Below are 20702 nucleotides of genomic sequence, written 5' to 3' on the forward strand. Positions count from 1 at the left end.
ATAACAATGTATTTTACAAGGACATGTTTAATCTATTATTCCATAAAAGTAAATTGATACTTGGTACAATATTGACCTAAATGTTTAATTAAACACTCACATAAACATATTTTATGTATAAAGTTCAATTTATTTGCATGACAAATTATTTTACATGAGTGAATCCATCCCATGAGAGACTCGATGAAAGTTATAAATATTAATTTAATTATTCTAGTGGAACACTCCTATATATATAAAATCATTGTAGTGGCGACTACTTCGTGGTTACTTAGATGTCATGACACTTGTCGACATGGTTCAAGTATTTAACATAAAATTTGTAATTATTAATAATTGACTTGTGTTTTATTTGGCTTGCTATCATGTACACAAATATTTATAGGATTAATAATAATTATCTTATTCTAATTACTTCTTAGTTGTACGGCTTTAGCTTAATCTTCAATCGTGACAATTTATAGTTTGGCAAGCAATAGCAACCATAACATCCAGCATGATGCAAAAGTTTTAAAAAGTTCGAAATTTTAGTGATTTTTATTATTAGGGATTTTCAGGATGTTATAGTAATAAAATTATAATAAAACTAGAAGTTTAGCACCAATTTAATTTAGATGTTTCTAGCTCAAACATAACATTGGGCTAAGGATTTAAACATAAAATGTATAGTTTTTGCGACAAATTTATTATTAAATATGTGGTTTTGCAATACTTAGCGTTAAAAATCTGTAGCTTTGTGATAAAATTGGTGTTAAATATGTAACTTTATGATATAACACTTTAAATTTGTAGTTTTATGATAGTTTGGTCAAAATATTTGTAGTGAAATTTACTCTAGAAATTAATATGATCATCCAAAATTACACATGACGCATTTCAACTATTTTTGAATTGTCACTGAAAGAATCAAGATCTTGATTCCACAATAGTGGCATCACTAGTAGATTCTATAATTTTCCGTGACCGGGGAAAGGGGGGTGGGGGGGGGGGATAATTAATTTTATTGGGAGCGGGAACAAAACCACCAAGATTATATTGAACCGCAATTACAACTAACATATTCTTCAATATGTGTTGAAACTCAAACAAAAACATTATATCTTTATAAATAATTATTGGGAGCAGGAACAAAACCACCAAGATTATATTGAACTGCAATTTCAACTGACGTTTAACGTATTCTTCAATGCGTGTTGAACTCAAACATAATATTATATCTTTATAAATAATCATGTGCGGGCCTCTACCTGAGTTGGTTAGGTGGCTCTAGTAGCACTCCTCATTTCCTGGGTTCGACTCCCCGTAGGAACAAATTTCAAGCTGGGGTTACAACTTACAAAACCCCCTCGTTTGTCCCACGCCAAAGTATACGTCTAAGGCCCAGCCAAGGCCGTTGGTTGTTCTCATATGGGTTACAGTACCACTGTGTAAGGGTGGGATAGGGGTTCAGGGTTTTGTCGACCTACATGAGAAGGTTTTCTTCTATGCAAAATGTCCAGGTTGTCTTACCCTCACAGGTCGAGTTATTTTATATATGTTCTCTGAACTTCTCTTTGATCACAAATATGTTTTGTGCTGCCGAATAACGAGTTAGCAAGGAAGAGGATCGAGTGGTAGCAGTCACCAAGTGTATTTGTTTTTGTCCTCTTTGTTTACTGTCTAAAAGGACTGTGTATTTGTTTTTGGCTTCTCTGTTTACTCTCTAATGATCTTGTCTTCTCTTTAGTCCGAAAGATGGGCTTTCCAGTGTACTAAGTGTAGTATGCAGTGGATAATTGTCTCCATTGGAAGAAATAGGAACTAATTTTCACTTCTTTTTCAGCAGTGAATTGTATGAATATATTGTGCTTGTTTTATTATCCTTTTAATGATATAATTATGGATAGCAAGGACCTGATAAATCACATTGTCATACCTCATCCTGAATATTATATATTTTCATGTCATCATGTCTAGCGAGTAATTTCACAGTTGATTCTTTGTTTCTCTCTAAATTAAACCAGGTCAACATTTATTTGGTCTGAATAGTTTTTTAGTGTAAAATGCCATCAGGAGTACAATTATGCTTGCGAAAAATATAAAGGGCACCCGTCTAAAACAATTTTAGAAACCAGTCTACACAAAAAAAAAACTATAAAGGGCTAGAAGGTTCGGTGTTCTACATGAGACTGCAATTCGAACAATGATCTGGACAACAATCATGCTTAGGCTCAGTCAGTTTGGCAGTATTAAATTTGAATTGTAGCTGCCGCGCAGATCAATTGTCGATTAAGATTAAAAAAAAATCAACCTTGACTCTCATCATTCATTCTTGTCACTGTCATGAAAAACATATATGTTTTTTATGGTATTATCTAATTGCAGATGAAATGAATGAACCATACATGTGTCAAGCTGAATATAGCACAAAATATTGTTATTTTTCTCTGGGTACTAAACTTTTAGCACCATGAGAAAAAAATGCAGTATGAACCATGAAACTATTAAAAGGTGACATATCTCTTGTTTGTATAGAACTAGAAAAATGTTTCCGTTGCAACGCATGGGCACTCAGTTAGTATTGAATAAAAGCAGGTAACTTATACTCCTCGTCTTTTCTCCAGTGTTTGATATGAAACTGAACGGATGTCATACCACTACGAACAAAGAAATCTTCAACACCGATGACCTGGGGATCATTCTCCAAGCATATCACTTCAACAATCTTAAGGTGCTCACATGTAAATGATCTTTCTTCAAGCTCACCAATGATTCTTTGTGGTGTTGTCCAACGATCCTATAGCAAACAAAACAGGTAAAGCTTTATTCTTGATGATATGCGTGCTTGTGAAAAATCTTTCAAGCAGGAACAATATACATTTGGAGGAAAGCAGTTACCTTCGCGAGTTTCAGAGTTAGCTTCACTAGCCTCGGTGAGTTCTGAAGGAATACAATTAGTGCATGGAAGTTTGCATCCAGGCACCATTCACCAAGAGTCAGGTTGACAACATCGACAAATTCCGGACACCATTGCGAATTGTTTGCAATCATCAGCTGCAAAAGATTTAAATGATTATACACTTCCATAATCACCAAACTTGCCCAACTAAGAGCACTAATGTCTCTTAATTTTCTGTTTGTACATTGCCTTGGAATGTCTCTTAATTTTCAAATTAATGCTAGCATAGTGTCCGTGCATTGTAACACATCCCAATTAACTATACTATAAAATATAAATGCAATAAACAATTAATCCTGAAATCTAAAATATGCATGAATATACAAGACCAAATGATCACCTATACAAATGAAATATATTCGCCGGGCACAAATGAAAATTTTCTCTATAAACATCTTACAAAACAACATGCATGTTTGCAGCTACAAAATGTCTGGACTCGGGGTGAGTGTACAACCTACAATCACCCCCAATCCCCTCTTTCAAAAAGTAAGATAAGATTATTTGTACTGATTTCAACTTAAACAATCAACCAGATATCGGAGAAGATGCATATTTGGTTGGCAACCCTGATATTGCACCCAGACTAGAACATTTGAGTCCTTGCATGAGAAATGATCTAGTTTCCTTTCGAGATCAAACTACCAACTAATAAACTTTCAAGACAGTGGGTCGATTTATGTTCAAAAAATGACCAGAGTACATGAATTGTATTGCCTTGTGGTTGATAACATTAACATCAGTTATCTTGTCGATACATAATTATTTCACGGCATAAGAATTAGCTATGAACGGTAGTTCTGCAGGTACAGGTAGTTAAAGTATAGCAATAATGAAGTGTCAAGAAGAACCAGCATTCTTAAGTTTCAGTTTTCACATTGGTACCTAAATAAACATGCATTGGTATACTATGTAATTATTAGCAATAAGCATACCTCTGCACCCTCATAATGGAACTCCAGATTTCTAACAGCAGAAAGGCCCCAGAGATACTGGCGGAGGTCATTAGCATCATAATAACCGTCGAAGTTTAATGCATCAAATGTAACCGATACTGATGCAGTCACTAGTAATGGCATGTCCTTTAGTACAGCTTTGGGATACTCAAGACCAGACAAGGTCAGAGAAGTAAGATTTGGAGTAGAAATAGACATCTCCTTCACCGTGTATAATTCAGTTGCATCGACGGTCAAAACCTTCAGTGTCTGGGAGGAGATCTCACCATCCCAAATGAAGCATTGATGTAATAAGAGATCTTCCAGTAATGGACAGCCCGTCTCAATTTGCTCGAAGAAACCTTTGCGTAAGTACACATGGGAGAACTCAATTCTTCTCAGGTAGAATGAAGTAAACACTGAGTGATCAAGATCCAATGGGAAGAAGAACACGGCAACCTCTAGAATCCTGGCCTGCTTCTGCAAAGCATGGCCAATCCACCTGTTAGCTTCTTCATTAGAAGCCTTGTATCCATCCAATCTGTCCGGCATGGCGTATTTGAGCAAGAATGTGTCTATCACGGAGGCAGGATCACGGAACTCCAGCAGCCGGTTAACAAACCTCTTGAACGGCACCACGGGCCCTTGGTATCCGATGGAATCAAACTCAACGAAGTCGGCGTTGATGCACGGCACGGTGTGCCAGAGGTTGCGCCACCGCCGCGACAGCACGCACGTCTGCACGGCCTGGCGCGCGTTCAGGAAGGACATGATGCGGTGGAGGATTTCATCGGGGAGGTCGCTGAGCCTGTCCCTGCCGGCGGCGTCCTCCATTGGCGGCCGAGCACGCAGGGGCATTTCGTCGAACAGGTGGTGCGCGTGGGGAGCTGCACAGTAAGCGTTAGACCAAGAATCAGTAAACCCCAGCTCAACTCTAAGCAAGATTTAAGATCTTAGCGCAAGAAACGATTTTCGATCGAGCAGAAATACAGATCGGTCTGTGAAGAACACCGAGAGAGGAATGATTCAAGAAAGATTGGATGAAAAGAGGGAACCATACCTTGGATTGAATGGTGTTACAACAAACGGGACGGGTTCGTACGTATACCGCCTTACTTCCTAAACATTTTGTTTAGCAAAAAATAAACATATTGTAGAAGGAGATTTGGATCAACCATAACTTTCATTGATCAATGGAGCTTATATTTATACATGTACAACAAGGCTTGGGAGTTGCCTGGGCCTAACTAATCCCCTGATCTAAGGGACGTGCAGCGGTGCGAGCGGAGCGAGGAGCGCTGCGCGTCGTGCGCGGGGTGCGCGTCGTGCGCGTGGAGCGCGCCGCGAGAGTCTGACGAAGCCGTTCGCCAACACCCCCCCGCAGTCGCAGCCGTCGTATCACCGACGCAGAGACTGGCTCGGAACTCGTTGAACATGCTTGAAGGAAGCCCTTTTGTGAACACATCCGCGAACTGATGGGCACTCGGTATCGGTAGGACGCGGAGTTCACCGAGCGCGACCTTCTCCCTGACGAAGTGGATGTCGAGCTCGATGTGTTTGGTCCGCTTGTGGTGCACCGGATTCTTGGACATGTAGACGCTGGAGATGTTGTCACAGTAAGCGATCGTCGCCTGTGGAACGCGGCAGTGGAGTTCACCGAGCAGCTGGCGCAACCAAGTGCACTCCGCCACCGCGTTCGCCACACCTCTGTACTCGGCTTCCGCACTTGACCTCGAGACGGTCGTCTGCCGCTTGGACGACCAGGAGATGAGGGAGTCGCCGAGGAAGATGCAAAAGCCGGACGTGGAACGCCGGGTGTCGGGGCAGCCGGCCCAATCTGCGTCGCTGAAGGCGGTGAGCGTCGGCGACGTCGAGGCGCGAAGGTGTAAGCCAAACGCGGCCGTTCCCTTGATGTAGCGCAGGATCCGCTTCAGCAGGGTGACGTGAGCTTCGCGCGGAGCATGCATGTGCAAGCACACCTGCTGGACGGCGTAGGCGATGTCGGGCCGCGTCAAGGTCAGGTACTGGAGAGCGCCGGCAATGCTGCGGTACCAGGAGGAGTCCTGGAAGAGAGGCCCCTCGTCGCTTGACAGCTTGGGTTTAGCGTCCGCCGGAGTGGCCACGGCCTTGCAGTTCGCCATGCCTGCACGTTCGAGGACATCGGTGGCGTACTTGGACTGGCTGAGGACGAACCCGTCGGCAGTGCGCTGAACTTCGATGCCGAGGAAGTACTTCAGGGGCCCCATGTCCTTGACCTTGAACTCCGCTTGAAGGCGATCGATGATGCGCTGCAGCAAGCTCGACGAGGACGCGGAGAGGATCATGTCGTCGACGTAGAGGAGGAGGTAGGCCGTGTCGGAGCCACGGCGCAGCACGAACAGGGAGGGGTCGGCGCGGGACTGGACGAAGCCGAGGCTGGTTGCATGATCGGCGAAGCGCTTGAACCAAGCGCGCGGGGCTTGACGAAGACCGTACAGCGAACGGGAGAGGAGGCACACGTCCGCCGGGCGAGCAGCATCCTCAAAGCCTGTGGGCTGCTGGCACAGGACACGTTCCTGAAGATGGCCGTGCAGGAACGCGTTTGAAACATCCAGTTGATGCGCCGGCCATTGCTTGGAGGAAATCAGCGTCAGCACGGTGCGAATGGTCGCTGGTTTGACGACGGGCGAGAATGTCTCGCCAAAGTCGACGCCCGGGCGCTGGTTAAACCCGCGAACCACCCAACGTGCCTTGTACTTGTCGAGTGAGCCGTCAGCATGAAGCTTGGTCTTGAAGACCCACTTGCCGGTGATGATCCGAGCACCGGGAGGCCGGGGAACCAGAGTCCACGTCCTGTTCGCGAGCAGGGCGTCGAACTCAGCCTGCATCGCCGCGCGCCAGTTGGGATCCCGGAGCGCCACGCGAACAGACGAAGGTGTCGGCGACAGGGTCGACGTGGCAGTCATGGCGTACCGCGGGTTGGGTTTGCTGATCCCAGCCCGCGCACGCGTCGTCATGGCGTGTCGAGGTGGAGAGGCGGACGCTGGCGACGACGTCTCGGGTGATGGAGGCGGCGCGACGTCGTGGGCCGGAGCAGCACTGCTGGGCGTGGACGACGCGGGCGACGGAGGCGATGCGGCGTCGTGAGCTGGGGCGGTGCCGACAGGTGTGACGACGTGCTGTGCTGGAGCAGGCAGCAGCACAATAGTGTCATCGCCGTGGTCCGGTGGCGGAGGAGCTGACGGGCGAGGCGATGGCGCGTCGCGGAAGGGGAACACGTCCTCGACGAACGTGACGTGGCGCGACGTGAACACCCGGCGGGAGACCATGTCGTAGCAGCGATAACCACGATGGTCAGCCGGGTAGCCGATGAAGACGCACGCCAGGGATCGCGGGCTGAGCTTGTGCGGCGCTGTCGCGATGGTGTTGGGGTAGCAGAGGCAGCCGAACACGCGAAGATGATCGTACGTCGGGGGAGCGCCGAGCAGCAACTGGTACGGCTTGAGGGAGCCCGTGGCGCGGCATGGCCGTCGGTTGATCAGATGCATCGCCGTCTGCAAGGCTTCAGCCCAAAAAGACAAAGGAGCAGCGCTGTGAACAAGCATTGTGCGCACGCAGTCATTGATCGTCCGGAGGATACGTTCCGCCTTGCCATTCTGTTGAGAGGAATAGGGGCAGGAGAGGCGAAGAACAGCTCCGTGGAGAGACAGGAGTGAGCGAAGTGCATAAGAATCGTATTCCTTGCCATTGTCAGTTTGCAGAGCTAAAACGGGGAGCCCGAACTGTGTGTGTGCATAAGCAAAGAAGGAACGAACAGTATGAAACACCTCAGATTTATTGCGAACAGGAAAGGTCCAAATATAGTGTGTAAAATCATCAAGAAATACCACATAATACTTGTAACCGGAATTGCTATAAATGGGAGAGGTCCAAACATCTGTATGCACTAACTGAAAGGGAAATAGAGTCTGACTAGATGAAGAGTGGAAAGGAAGCCGCACATTCGTGCCTACATGACAAGCAGAACAGTGATGGGGGGCTGATTTATTACATTGGAAATCAAAGGAACCAAGAACCTTGGACAGGGAAGCAGAGCCAGGGTGCCCGAGCCGCAGATGCCAATGCTCCACCGACGGCGAGGAAGTCGCAGAGAGGGCGTGTGGCGATGGCAGACGCAGGGGGTACAGGTCACCCGGGCTGTCACAGCGGAGCTTCACCACCTGAGTTTGAAGATCCTTGATGGAGAAACCAGTTGGATCAAATTCAATGGAGACATTATTATCACGAGTTAGCTTTTTCACAGAGATCAAATTCTTAATCAAGGGAGGAGAAACAAGCACGTTATGAAGGTGTAGATCAGTGGAGGATGTGGGAATGTGGGTGGAAGCTGTATGCGTGACAGGCAGCTTGGCACCATTGCCGACAGTGATACAAGAGGAGAAAGGAAGAGGACGGGGATGAGCAAGAATACCAGGGGTGGAGGACATATGTGCTGACGCACCGGTGTCGAGGAACCAATCCGCAGCGCTCGGAGGAGTGGTGGTGGCGACGCCGGCGGACTGCAAGGCGCTGTAGAGCGCACTGTTGTCCCAGGCGCCGGTGGAGTGAACTCCTGGAGATGCCGGAGGAAGAGCCGGAAGCAGGTGCTGCGCGGTCATGGCCTGTTGGGCCTGGAACGGCGGGCGAGGGCCCAACACACCCGCGCCGGGAGCCCGGAACGGGAAAGGCCAGGCCTGGACAAAGCCTGTCCAGGGGTTGTAGCCCCAAGGCGCAGGAGGGCGAGGCTGGCCGTCGTGCCCGGCACCAGCGCCGCCGCCAGGAGTCGAAGGAGCGCCGCCAGGTGGGGCGCCGCCGCCCCGGCCACGACGCTTGCCCCGTCCCTTGGGACGAGGCTGGCCGGTGGTGTCGGAGGTGCCGGAGGAAGACCCGGTGCCGGCGTAGAGGGCCTCCCCGGCTTCAGCCTTGGCGTCGTGCTGCATCTGGAGCTCCGCCAGCAGCAGGTAGGAGCGCGCGGTCATGAAAGTGTGTGGCGGATTCCGGTCGGCGATGCTGGCGCGGAGGGAGCGGAACTTGGTGTTGAGGCCGCGCAGGAGGTTGAGCACCTGGCTGGGCTCAGACACGGGCATGTTGATGTCACGGAGGCCGTCGGCGAGTTGCTTCAGCTTGGCGGTGTACTGCGTGATGGTCATGTCACCTTGATTGATCGAGCGGAACTCGGTCTCAAGGTAGACAGACCGTTGGACGGCGTTGTCGCGGAAGACGCCTTCGATGTCGCTCCACACGGTGAAGGCAGAGGCGCGGGGCTTGTAGACGACGTCGAAGACGTTCTTGGCGATGGAGTTGTGCAGCCAATTGACCACGCAGTGATCCGCACGGCGCCACTCGGCAGTGCGGAGGTCGAGAGCGGGCGGCTCCTGAACATGGGCCTCAAGGCCGAACTTGCCGAGGACCGATTCGAAGCTGCAGCGCCACTGGCTGTAGTTGGAGACGTCGAGATCGAGGACGACCGGGACGTGGGAGCGGATGTTGACGGTTTGAAGAACAGAGGTGGAAGGCGCCGGCACAGGCTCTTCGTCAGAGGTGGACGAGGCGTCGGAAGCGCCGGAGCTGTGCGACATGGCTAGCAAGGGAGAGGTAGCGGAAGACTAAGATCAGAGGGTCACTGATACCATGTAGAAGGAGATTTGGATCAACCGTAACTTTCATTGATCAATGGAGCTTATATTTATACATGTACAACAAGGCTTGGGAGTTGCCTGGGCCTAACTAATCCCCTGATCTAAGGGACGTGCAGCGGTGCGAGCGGAGCGAGGAGCGCTGCGCGTCGTGCGCGGGGTGCGCGTCGTGCGCGTGGAGCGCGCCGCGAGAGTCTGACGAAGCCGTTCGCCAACACATATGAAGAAGAAAAGATTCCTTTTTAGTAGTCATCTCATTTCTAATTGCTAAATGTTTATTTGACATTTACCTAAAAAAACAAATGTTTATTTGACAGAAAATTAGGGAAAAAAAACTTGCAAATTTCAAACCTTAAGATTTGCTTTGTTATTTGTGATCCGGCGACTTTGACCCCATGTCCTTCTTCTCTAGATCTGGTGACCCTTTCTCCTCCAACTCCAGCGAAGATCCAACGATCGACCACAATCCAACAAGTTAGGGTTTAGGGTCTAAGGTTGGTGTGGGAGATGAGAGTAGGGTGAGGGAAGAGGGCGGGTATTGTCGGGCTTAGATGGATATATCTAGAAGGTGATGGCCCGGTGGTGGGTGGTGGATACAAGCGAGCGACGAGGTGCCGGTTGGTGGTGGTGGTAGATCCAGAGACTAGAAGCCACAGGAGATGGGGAAGATAGCAAGGCGGGACCACCTCACCACCATCGGCTTGAGGAGAAAGAGAAGGGTGGAGGAGGAGAGTGGAGGGGGAGGAGGCCGGCGAGAGAGAGGACCTCGCTGGTGCCGTCGCCGCTTTTCGTCAAGCCGATGAGGCCGGGCGGCAGCGTTGTGGGTCGGCGGCAGCACAGGAGCATAGTCACGAGGAGAAGTTGAGAATGGGGGGCTTGTGCGGCGGCGGGGATGGAATAAAAAAGAGGAAAGAAAAAGAGGTGATGGAAATTAGGGTTGGGAGATTTGCTCGAATCTTAAAGCAATCAAACGACCCAAAATTTGCAACATATTAGGGTTTTCTTTTTCTGTCAAGCGGAGATTAGACAGTCCTTTGACACATGTTGAATTTTAAATTGCTTCTAAACACACATGATTTGTTGAAAATGGTTGGATTTCGTGTGCATTGAAATCAATGTCTTGGAAATATATACGTATACTTAATTATATACTACTTTAAGACACCCTCCTTGTGGTGATGGTGATCTACACATTTCTAATTTCACCCGCCTATGCTGCTGTTGCACGTGGCAGAGACCAAAAATCAGTAAACCATGAATCCTAGCTCAACTCCAAGCAAGATTCATGATCTTAGCCTACGTTGGCTTTCAGTAAAAAGCCGGGTATTTGACCTGTTTTCTAAAAAAAAAGATTCATGATCTTAGCACAAGAAATACAAATTGATCAGCGGAATGATTCAAGAAACGTTTGGTGAAAAGAGGGGAGCCATACCTCCAATGGTGCTCGCGTCTTCTCTCGAGTGCACTACGGGACGAGTGGTTTGTTTGCTTCCTTTAACCTGGACTGAGCGGCGACGGTGGACACCACCGGCGACGAGAGGATCCGGTGGTCCTCGCATTGGTAGTGTGCCACCATTGGAATGGAGAAGAAGATTGGGGATTTTTATGAAAAACAATTTGAACTTTTTTAGTTTCTGATTTTTAAAATAAACATTTTCAAGCGAAATTTTTATATATAATAATTATTTACCGTGAAATTAAATAAGTACTCCCTCCGTTTTAGGTTATAATACGTATAATATTTACATTATCAAACTAGTTTTATTAAATTAATAATTAAATATATTTTTATGATAAATTTATCTTGAGTCAAAAATATTACTATTTTTTCTATATAATTGGTCAAACTTAAAACATTTTGACTTTGTATTTTGGGACGTTGAGCTTAACAGAGTCCGCCTAGGACGCTATCAGCCAGAGCGTCCTTCTTCCTAGTTTTCTAAATATATGTTTTTATTTACTATTTCCTCCGTTTGTCCTAGGCGGACTATGTTAAGCTCAGCGTCCCAAAATCATAAATTAAAATTATCTAGAAATAATGTGGTCCGGGGGCTTCAAAATCAAACCGAGCTTGTATACTTATTGAGTACAGTTCCTCATCATATCCAAGTCCCCGAAAGATCTCATTTCTCATATCTTTGAATGTGGTAGTGTCATATGCTGGAAGTGTTATTTTTAGAGGAATACTATATTCTGCACCCATAGCTCCATATTGGATTCTTCTACCCACATACACAAGAACAATAATCATGTTTTCATCTGCTATACCTGCAAATAGGAAGCACATATGCAATTCAATCAATTCAATGAGTATGAAGATCTATATAGTAGGGGTTGTTTGGTTGGTTGCCACATATTGCTACGCCACACTTTTATGCACAATTTTTTAGGTATGTGTTTGTTTCGCTATCGCAATTGTGTCATAACACACTTTCTTAGCCTTAGACCCACATGTCATACTCTTAAAGTTGGAGCTAAGCATGTCATACTCTCAAAGTTGGAGCTAAGCATGCCACACTTGTAGCCAACTATTTTTAAGCCACACTTTTTTTTAAACCATTTTTAAACCACACTTATGCCACCATGCCTCAACTAGCCTAAACTTAGTTATGGCAAGGTTAGACATCAAGCAAACATTCCCTTAATGTATTAATCGAGGCCTCTGCCATGTAAGTACTACTCCATATTACGTAATAACTTTCCTAGCAAACTGGTCCAATGTAAATAATCTATATCTGCCTGTTATATTAATAATAATCCATTATTTTCAGATTAAACTGGTCCAATGTAAATAATATATATCTGCATCATCTATTTAAAGCTATATATGATCAAGGACGAAGCAATCATATTCTACCCCTGTTTCGGATTATAAGACTTTCTAGCATTGTGTTTTAAACTCATAATGCTAGAAAGTCTTATAATATGAAACGGAGGAAGGATAAAAGAATCGAATAATCTAGTGAAGTGGTTTGCATAGTAATCAGACCAACAACAAGACACATTACCTGCATATCAAGACGTAGAAAGACTTTTTACATAACCAACCGTTGAGAGATACAGATGTGTAGACGTCAATGGTATATGCAATCCATCTGGTTTTCGATCCGGACACTTGTTGACTCTCGAGCGTGCAGCCGCATCCGCATGCGCTAGGGTTTTGCCGGCCGCCGGCGACGATCCAAACGGAGCCTTCAGCTTTGCGCTCAGTGCGGGCCGGGCAACGGCGGTGAGCCGGCGAGGGTGAGCGGCGCCCGCGACGGCGTCGCTTCTATCCCGGCGTTTTCGGTGGGACAAACGAACTAGTACTTCGGGTGTGTTTCACCTTAAAATTGTAAGTTTGGTTGAAATTGGAACGATGCGATGGAAAAGTTAAAAGTTTATGTGTATAGAAAAGTGTTGATGTGATGGAAAAATTAAAAGTTTGAAGAAAAAATTTAGAACTAAACAATGGCTTCATTTCATTTATATTTGATCAACGGTGGTGACTATAAGAAACATTTAATAAAGAAGCCTGCCTCCCTCCGACTAGACGTACTAATACATCGCTAATCCGACTAGAACTCATTAATTAATGCGACTCTAATTAATCCGACTAGAACTCAGCGTTCTCCCTATATATTTCGCACCGGGCTCGCCTCACCTCACCACGTGATCGACAGTGCGACACACAACGCAAGCAAGGTGTTCGTCCATGGCCGCCTCGTCGTCCTCGTCTATGGCGTCGTCGCAACCGAGGATGATGGAGCAATCGTTGTTCTACACGCAGCCACCGGCGCGGGCCGTGCACACCCGCAAGGTCACGGCGGTGAACCTCCACCGTGAGATGTCGCTCATCCGGTCGCTGATGCCGACCTTCCCCTTCGTCGCCGTCGACACCCAGTTCCCCGGCGTCGTCCACCCCCACCCGAGAGGGGCGGGGGTCACCGCCGACGATCGGTACGCGGCGGTGAGGGCGAACGCCGACGAGCTCTGCCTGCTACAGCTCGGGATCACCCTCTCCGCCGCCGACGGCCGTCTCCCCGTCGACGGCGCCCTCGTCGAGTTCATGTGGGATTTCGACTTTGCCGGTTTCGACGCCCGCTACCACCGCCACGCGCCGGAGTCCGTACAGTTCTTGAGGGCCCAGGGGTTCGACTTCGAGGCCGCGCGGCTCGCCGGCGTGCCCGCCCTCGCGTTCGCTGCGGAGCTCGCCGCCTCCGGCATCCTCGGCCTCCGTGGCGTGACGTGGGTCGCCTTCGGCGGCATGTACGACGTCGCGTTCCTCCTCAGGCTGGCCACCGGCGGCGCGCCGCTGCCGGCGACGAGGCTGGGCTTCCTGGCGCAGGTCGGCGCCGTCTTCGGCACCCAGGTGTTCGACGCCAAGCACATGGCGTCGCTGCTCCACATGCACGGCGGCCTCGCCGCCGTCGGAGGGATGCTCCGGCTGCCGCCGCAGCTGCCTCGCCGCCACATGGCCGGGCAGAACAGCGTCATGGCGATCCAGCTCTTCATGGAGCTGAGGAGAAGGTTCAATGACCTGGGAGGCAGCCTTCACAGCTGCTCGCTCAAGATCGAAGGCCTGACTTGAAGATATTTTTCAAGTATATGAAATTATAATTATTTGGTTGATGTAGTTTATTAGATTTTTTCTTTCAGAAAGATTAGAACGCGGGAGCTTATTAGCTTAATGATTCCCCTACTAAATTCTTTTATTGTAATGACATATCTCTTCAGATAATTACTCAAATACAAATTGCACTTCAATACCTTGATGGAAACCATATATTTTTCTGTATGTAGAAAAAATCTAACCGAAAATTATGAAAGGCCTAGCAAGTCCATCCAGTACAAAAATTGGAGCATTGTTTTATTCTGCAGCCCCATCGTTAGGCATATTGGAGGAAAAAACGAAATAACATATTTACAAATAAAAAATAATTTGTGAATAAAACTTTTATATGTGTGGTCTTAACGATCTAAAAGCAAATGCTGAAAATAAATTACGATGGAAAAGAAAATCCCAAAATCAACTTCAAATTTAAAGATAAAAATTTTAGTTTTAGCTAATAAGAATAAGCATAAGTGAAAAAAATATGAGACTGCTAACGTTTAGAGAGGCCAAATTATTGTCAGCTGAATGTGGGCGATGATGCTTTTTCGTAAGAAAGATAACAGTACGAACAAAAAATGACAGTTTTGTGATGCTTCTTGTTTGCCACAGATATCAAAATTGTTGCAGCTCAATGATATAGATATAACCATGTTCAGTCAAAACCACATAATTCATATCTCACGTGAACAATTACGGAACGAAAGAAGTAGAGCCAGTATAATGGGATTGTATCACGTCAGCAAAACATGAAGGCCAAATAGAGTACCCCGAGCAAACATGTATACGCAGAGCAGTACCGTCTTGGTTTGAGTACAACAGAGAGCAAGTACAAGATGAATGCCCTTAAATGGAACGAAAGACATGATTGTTTGTACTCACGTCATAGACGATAGCACCAAGCTAGACTGGTTGTGTACATTCTTTTGAATGTAGAAGCTAGGTTTTAATTTATTTTCTAACCAAAAACACAAAGCTAGTAATAAACATGTCTATATACTTACGGATTCAACTGGAATCAAAGAATGTCTATACTAATATAAAAAAAAAGGAGAAGTTCACCCCTCCAATCCTACATGCCAAATCACCTCATCTTATCTCATCTATTCATCCGCAAGGTGGAATAATCTCATCCGTGAATATGTTAGGTGAAATCTCCTCTTGACCCCGCGATGACTACGCCGCACTTCCGCCCGCAAATTGTTTTCTTCGACAAAACTGCCGCCTGCCCTCCACCCCACCGGTGGCCGCGCCTTCCTACCACCGGCACCATCGGGCACACCTCCCTTCCCCTGGTGGCTGCGCCTCCCTACCGCCGCCGCGGGCGTCGTCGCCTGCCCCTCAAATTCCGCCGGTGGCTACGCCTCTCTACTGCCGGCGCCGGCGCCGTTGCCTGCCCTCCAACCAGTCCGCGCCTCACCGCCGCCAGCGCTAGGGCTCCACCCCGCACGTGCCTTCCCCACCGCCAGTGCCCTGAGGTGCAGCCGGGAAGAAGCATCCGATGCAGGTAACGGCTTCATTCACTCATGGACAAAAAAATCCAATGGATTGTTCTCAAGACTACAAAAAATTGCAGAAAAATACTCAGCGTATTTACTCAAAAATTAGATTGGTTGGAGGCCTGGCTGACTTCAATGTCAGTGCCAGCACGACTTCATGGATGAGCTCCATGAACTTGACCGCATCTTCTTTGTCTATGAGCCATCAATTCCCTGTATCAGTCCATCATCTAAATTTGTTTGATTCCTGATTTTCCAGGGATTATATGAGCCTGATCTCTTTGTTTCAAACTATCACTCCATCATCTAAATTTTTGTTTTTTTTGTTTGATTCCTGATTTGTCAGGAATTAAGAGCACAAGACAACGAGATGATGGAAAGCAACACTGTCTACTAGATGCAGTTTGTTAACAGTGAGTATTTCTTTGGTGAATTTAGTTTGCACTGAAGAACTGCACATGCAAAGGAGGGATTATTGTCATGTGTCAAGGTTAGGGATTATGGTCACTTTTTTTCTCATATATATGCACTATCGTCTTGTTCTTGCGAACACGGTATCTGCACTGTTCTCATTGAATCTTCTAGCCCATGCAAAACAGAATGTTGGTATATGCCAGACACACTACTATCCATAATTTTGCCATTGTTTATTGGTCAACTTTTTCCATGATTGATAGAATTCAATTCCATATCTTTTTTATCAGCACCAACATTAGCTTCATTCCTTAATTATTTTCTACTTGCATTAGAAAGGGGACTTCAGATCATGTAGGCCAATCCTATACATTGGCTGAGCACTCTCTTCAAAAGGAAGAATGTGATCACAAACAACAATCTGGGCATGACCTTCTACCAATGTATGAATACTAATTGAATATTTGATTTTTTTTCTTCACATACACTAATTGAAATACTACTAGCAAGAGAGCTATATATAATACAGTAAGGTGGTTGTTCATCACAAATGAAAGTCAAGGATGGTTATTTAGCAAAATTATTTCTGCGTTGATCTGGCCCTTCATATTTCTACTGCTTATACTGTATAAATGGCAATTTTTACATGATTTTATTAACTATATTATTGCTGTACCTAGAAGTTATACTTGTTATATTGTAATGCGATTCATTTGTGAATGACAGAAATTACGAAATATGGAAACTGTTGTTTGATGTTTTCTCATATAGAGCCATATGCCAATTATTGTCTATCCAAGCGCATGTTGTTAATTCATTCTAAGAATTATTCCTTCTGCCTGGCCATTCTGATCTTTTCTTACTATATTGAGATACAGGCACATCACGCCTCTATTGCAAAATTGTGTCTATGTGTGTTTTTAATCAGTCCATCTTTTGCCAAATTGAGATACAAGCGTTTTATTTGACCTTTTCCCACTTGCAGCCATCCAACTAGCTAACAACGACAGCACATTTTGGTACCTCTTTTTGGCTTGCTGCTTGGCAGCTACATTTCGATTTGTTAAAACAAATTCAGCTACATTTGGCAGGTAACTCCAAAATATTCTGATTAGGGAGAAAAAGATAGCTAATGCAGTTACTTGTCAACATACCCTCATGTTACTTTATGAAATGCAAGTGCCATGGAAAGGTTATATTCGAAGTTATAGCCATGTATGTGCGTTGTATTTTCTCACATTTATCTTACTTTCATCTGATATACATAAGCACTATATGTTCCTCCACTTATCTGTTTACTATCTCTTTCAACCAGTTTTTCACTAGCAAAGTTCTTTGCAAGTAATTGCTTTGTAATCTGTATTGTGCGTTGTTATGTAAGAAAGGATAAGTGGATGAGAATACAGTTGTATATAGCATAAACACAAGTATCGGGGATTTGATGGATATACTGTTTAGATCATGAACATTTAAGTTTTGAACAGGTTTATTTACAATAGCCGACATATAGTCCCTTAATGTATTATGAAACCCACAAGGAGTTTAATTATGAAATAAGCATCATAAGTTTATATCATATTTTTACTACCACTATTAATATGGTTTGTGCATAATAAAAATGTTCTCTTGCAATATGACGAGTTTGATTTATATTAGTTGGAGAGGATATATCTGGTTTAATTGATATTGGCTTATACGTGCCTTGCACGTGCACGATCACTAGTATCCGAAAGAGAGCGACTTTAAAATGGAATGTCAAACGAATGTAATTGATCGAGTTTCAATAAAGCTTCCATTATATAAAAAAAAAACAAATGCTTGATCCTTTTACTTTTCATATCTCAGACAGGAATTTTCATCCTAGAGCTGGCTGGCTCCAGTGTTCGATATGAACCTGAGCAGAGTTCAATCCCATTTTAACAAAAAAGTTGACAACGCCATTGACCAGGGGATCATCCGCCAAGCATTTGACTTTAACACTTGTAAGGTGCTCACATGTAAATGATCTTTCTTCAAGCTCGCCAATCATTCTTTGTGATGTTTTTCCCCAACGATGCTATATATACCAAGAAAAACAGGTAAGCTATATTCTCCTGATGACATGTGTGCTTGCTAAAAATCTTTCAAGTTGGATCAGTATACATTTAGAGGGAAAGATTTACCTTTTCAAGTTCCAGATTTAGCTTCTCCAGTATTGGTGAGTTCCGAAGAAAAACAATTAATCCATAGAAATTTGCATCCAGACACCATTGACCAAGAGTCAAGCTGACAAGATTGATGAATTTTGGATACCGTTGCAAATTGTTTTCAATTGTCAGCTGCACAATATTGAAATGACTATGTTGCAGAAGGCCATTTATAAACATGATTACCTAAATTAGAAACTTGAAAACAAAATTCAGAGCACTAACATTATGCAATAAGTATTATATTTGCGGTGCAGGTACAACTATAACTTCAACATAGCGGATCATAAAAGACCACTAGAAAAAGAAATTGCGTCAACAAAGAATCAGAATAAACAATGCTACACTTGTTTGGTCTCAATGAATCTCTTTAGCACGTGTGGATTAACAGTCAAGATGCTTCAGATGCAAGTTAATTAGGTAGCTACATCAGCTTAAACACAATGCTATGTCAAAAATTTTAAACACAACGCGAATCTATAGTGAGGTAGCAGCAGGAGTAAGACTTTCAATTGCTGAAGCATATTTATCTTATTTTTCAATTTTATATTTAATAATGTCAATTGAAGTTAAGCAATCACTTAGATTTCTGAAAAGAAGAATTTTCAGTGGCCAACCCAATATTGCAGCCACACAAGAACATGCCAGTTACCAAATGGGAAATGGTCCACTTTCATTGTGAAATCTAACAGCGAACTAAGATAATTCAGGTCTGCTTGACCAAAAGTCTTATTTATGTATAAATGAGCTGAATACAATGAAATAGATTGCATTGGATGGTTGATGGCATCAGTCATGATTTCATGACATAAGAATTGGTTATGCCACGCTTAGTTGTGCCGGTACAGGTAACTAATATAGTGGAATTGTGAAGTGTCAAGAAGAAACAGCGTGCTTAAGTTTTATTATTTTTCATATCAATACCTATATTAAGATGCATGCATATAATAAGGGCAGGGGGGATATATATCTAAGATCAATTGCAATACCTTTTTCCCATCATAATAGAAATGGCAGGTCAAATTTTTAGCAGCAGAAAGGCTCCTGAGATTTTGGCAGAAATCACTAGAGGCTTGTTCGACATGAAGTACCAGCAATGAATTCACTAGTAATGGCATGTTATTGAACACAATTGTGCCGCTCAAAGGCCACCACAAGGAAAAAATGGTAACACTCGGGGTAGAAATAGTAGTCTTGTACTTCCAGGGGAACCAAGTATCAATGATGCTCAAAACCTTCAGTGTCTGAGAGGAGATGTGTCACTATCCACAATGATGCATTCATCTAAGGAGAGATTTTCCAACGATGGGCAGCCTTTCTCGAGTTGCTTGAAGAAACCTTGCTTCATAGCAACACTAACGAAGTTGATTGCTGTGAGGAAGCGGCAAGCAAACGCAGAATAGTGGTTTAGCTCCAGTTTACCAGACAACACAACAATGTCCAGAACTCGGGCATATGCTTCTGCAAAGCGTGGCTAATCCATCTGCTCATATCTTCCGAGTTCCGAGGCCGAGGCACCTTCGATTCTGGTCAATCTGTAGAACTTGAAGCAGAAGGTGCGTATCGACGCGGCGGGGTCGCGTAGCTTCAGCACTTTGTCAAGGAAACTGTTGAACGACAACTCCATCTTTTGATCATACTTGATAAAGCCGGTTTCGTTCCGCCCAAACTCATGGATGTGGATGTTGATGCAGGGCACGGTGCGTCAGAGGTTGCGCCACCGCGACAGCACGCACGTCCGCACGGCCTGGCGCGTGGTCAGGAAGGTCATGATGTGGAGGACGATGTCGTCGGGGAGCGCGCTGAACCAGTCCTTGCCATCGGCGTGCGCCGGAGCCATGGCCGTGAGCCCGTGAGCACACGCGCACGCCCAGAGGCGTTTCGTCGAACAGGTGGCGTGCGTGGAAACTGCACAGTAGAGGAAAAACAAAATCAAAGAATCAAGAAGCCATGAATCCGCGGCTCAACCGTGAGCAAAGATTTGAGACCGCGGCGCTCGAGCAGAGATTGAAGATTGAATCCGTGAAGAACATCGATAGAAGAAAGATGCGAGAAGAGATGGAGTTGAAGGTGATGGGAGGTGTACCTCGAAATCGCGAATGGTGTTGGCGTCTCAAGCGCTCGATTGACTGCTTGTTTTTGTTGGGACGCTGGGTGTATTTGCGGTTTTACTTTAGTCCCTCTGATGGAAGATGGATGGTTCAGATTAACAGAAAATGGAGGAGATTTCCCTTTGGACCGACAACCAACACTTTAGTTCTTTCTTTCTTGCTTGTCTCAGGTAGTTTTGGGTATACTGTCGTGGTTAAATTTTTAACAGTTTCTCCTCAAAATATCGATGAAATTTGGCCGGCTAATCCTTTGTCAACCCGGCAAAAAAAAAACTTTCAAAAGTCTAGAACAACATTATTTTGTGACTATAAGAGGAATGGATACTGTACTCCTATAAGAAACAATATTTATGCTAATGGTGAAACGTCCCATC

At 45.2% G+C, this 20702-nt stretch overlaps 2 protein-coding genes, 1 long non-coding RNA gene and 1 pseudogene across 5 annotated transcripts; 2 read left to right on the top strand and 2 right to left on the bottom strand.

The window, feature by feature from the left end:
• Positions 1 to 2318: 2318 nt before the first annotated feature.
• Positions 2319 to 10018, bottom strand: LOC4348027 (MEIOTIC F-BOX protein MOF-like). 2 transcript variants are annotated; one of them, XM_026020880.2, is made up of 4 exons: positions 9879 to 10018; positions 3874 to 4760; positions 2878 to 3033; positions 2319 to 2776 (listed from the first exon to the last, which is right to left on the bottom strand). In XM_026020880.2, exons 2-4 carry the CDS (start codon positions 4729 to 4731, stop codon positions 2555 to 2557), a joined length of 1236 nt encoding a protein of 411 aa, XP_025876665.2. In that variant the 5' UTR covers positions 4732 to 4760; positions 9879 to 10018; the 3' UTR covers positions 2319 to 2554. The 2 variants fall into 2 exon arrangements, with proteins under 2 accessions (XP_025876665.2, XP_066160884.1); XM_066304787.1 differs by lacking the exon at positions 9879 to 10018 and adding an exon at positions 4934 to 5051.
• A 3335-nt stretch (positions 10019 to 13353) lies between these two features.
• On the top strand, positions 13354 to 14097 carry LOC112936657 (probable CCR4-associated factor 1 homolog 11). Its single transcript, XM_026020881.1, has one exon. The coding sequence runs from the start codon at positions 13354 to 13356 to the stop codon at positions 14095 to 14097; it is 744 nt and encodes a 247-aa protein (XP_025876666.1).
• A 1232-nt stretch (positions 14098 to 15329) lies between these two features.
• On the top strand, positions 15330 to 17607 carry LOC136353804 (uncharacterized). 2 transcript variants are annotated; one of them, XR_010737247.1, is made up of 3 exons: positions 15330 to 15625; positions 15964 to 16107; positions 17017 to 17607. It is a non-coding gene; the product is annotated as an uncharacterized lncRNA (long non-coding RNA). The 2 variants fall into 2 exon arrangements; XR_010737246.1 differs by lacking the exon at positions 17017 to 17607 and having other exon boundaries at positions 15964 to 16326.
• Positions 17608 to 17800: 193 nt separating this feature from the next.
• LOC107278984 (MEIOTIC F-BOX protein MOF-like) lies at positions 17801 to 20348 on the bottom strand (annotated as a pseudogene).
• Positions 20349 to 20702: the final 354 nt, after the last annotated feature.

This window comes from Oryza sativa, chromosome 10, assembly GCF_034140825.1.
Source record: "Oryza sativa Japonica Group chromosome 10, ASM3414082v1".
In the NCBI taxonomy this organism is placed as follows: Eukaryota; Viridiplantae; Streptophyta; class Magnoliopsida; order Poales; family Poaceae; genus Oryza; species Oryza sativa.

Excerpts from the sequence above, each read along its gene's own strand:
- LOC4348027 (XM_026020880.2), bottom strand. The coding sequence starts at position 4,731 with ATGCCCCTGCGTGCTCGGCCGCCAATGGAGGACGCCGCCGGCAGGGAC. Across the intron at positions 3,034-3,873 it reads TCCATTATGAGGGTGCAGAG|CTGATGATTGCAAACAATTC; the intron begins GTATGCTTATTG and ends AATCTTTTGCAG. Across the intron at positions 2,777-2,877 it reads TAACTCTGAAACTCGCGAAG|GATCGTTGGACAACACCACA; the intron begins GTAACTGCTTTC and ends TGTTTGCTATAG.
- LOC112936657 (XM_026020881.1), top strand. The coding sequence starts at position 13,354 with ATGTCGCTCATCCGGTCGCTGATGCCGACCTTCCCCTTCGTCGCCGTC.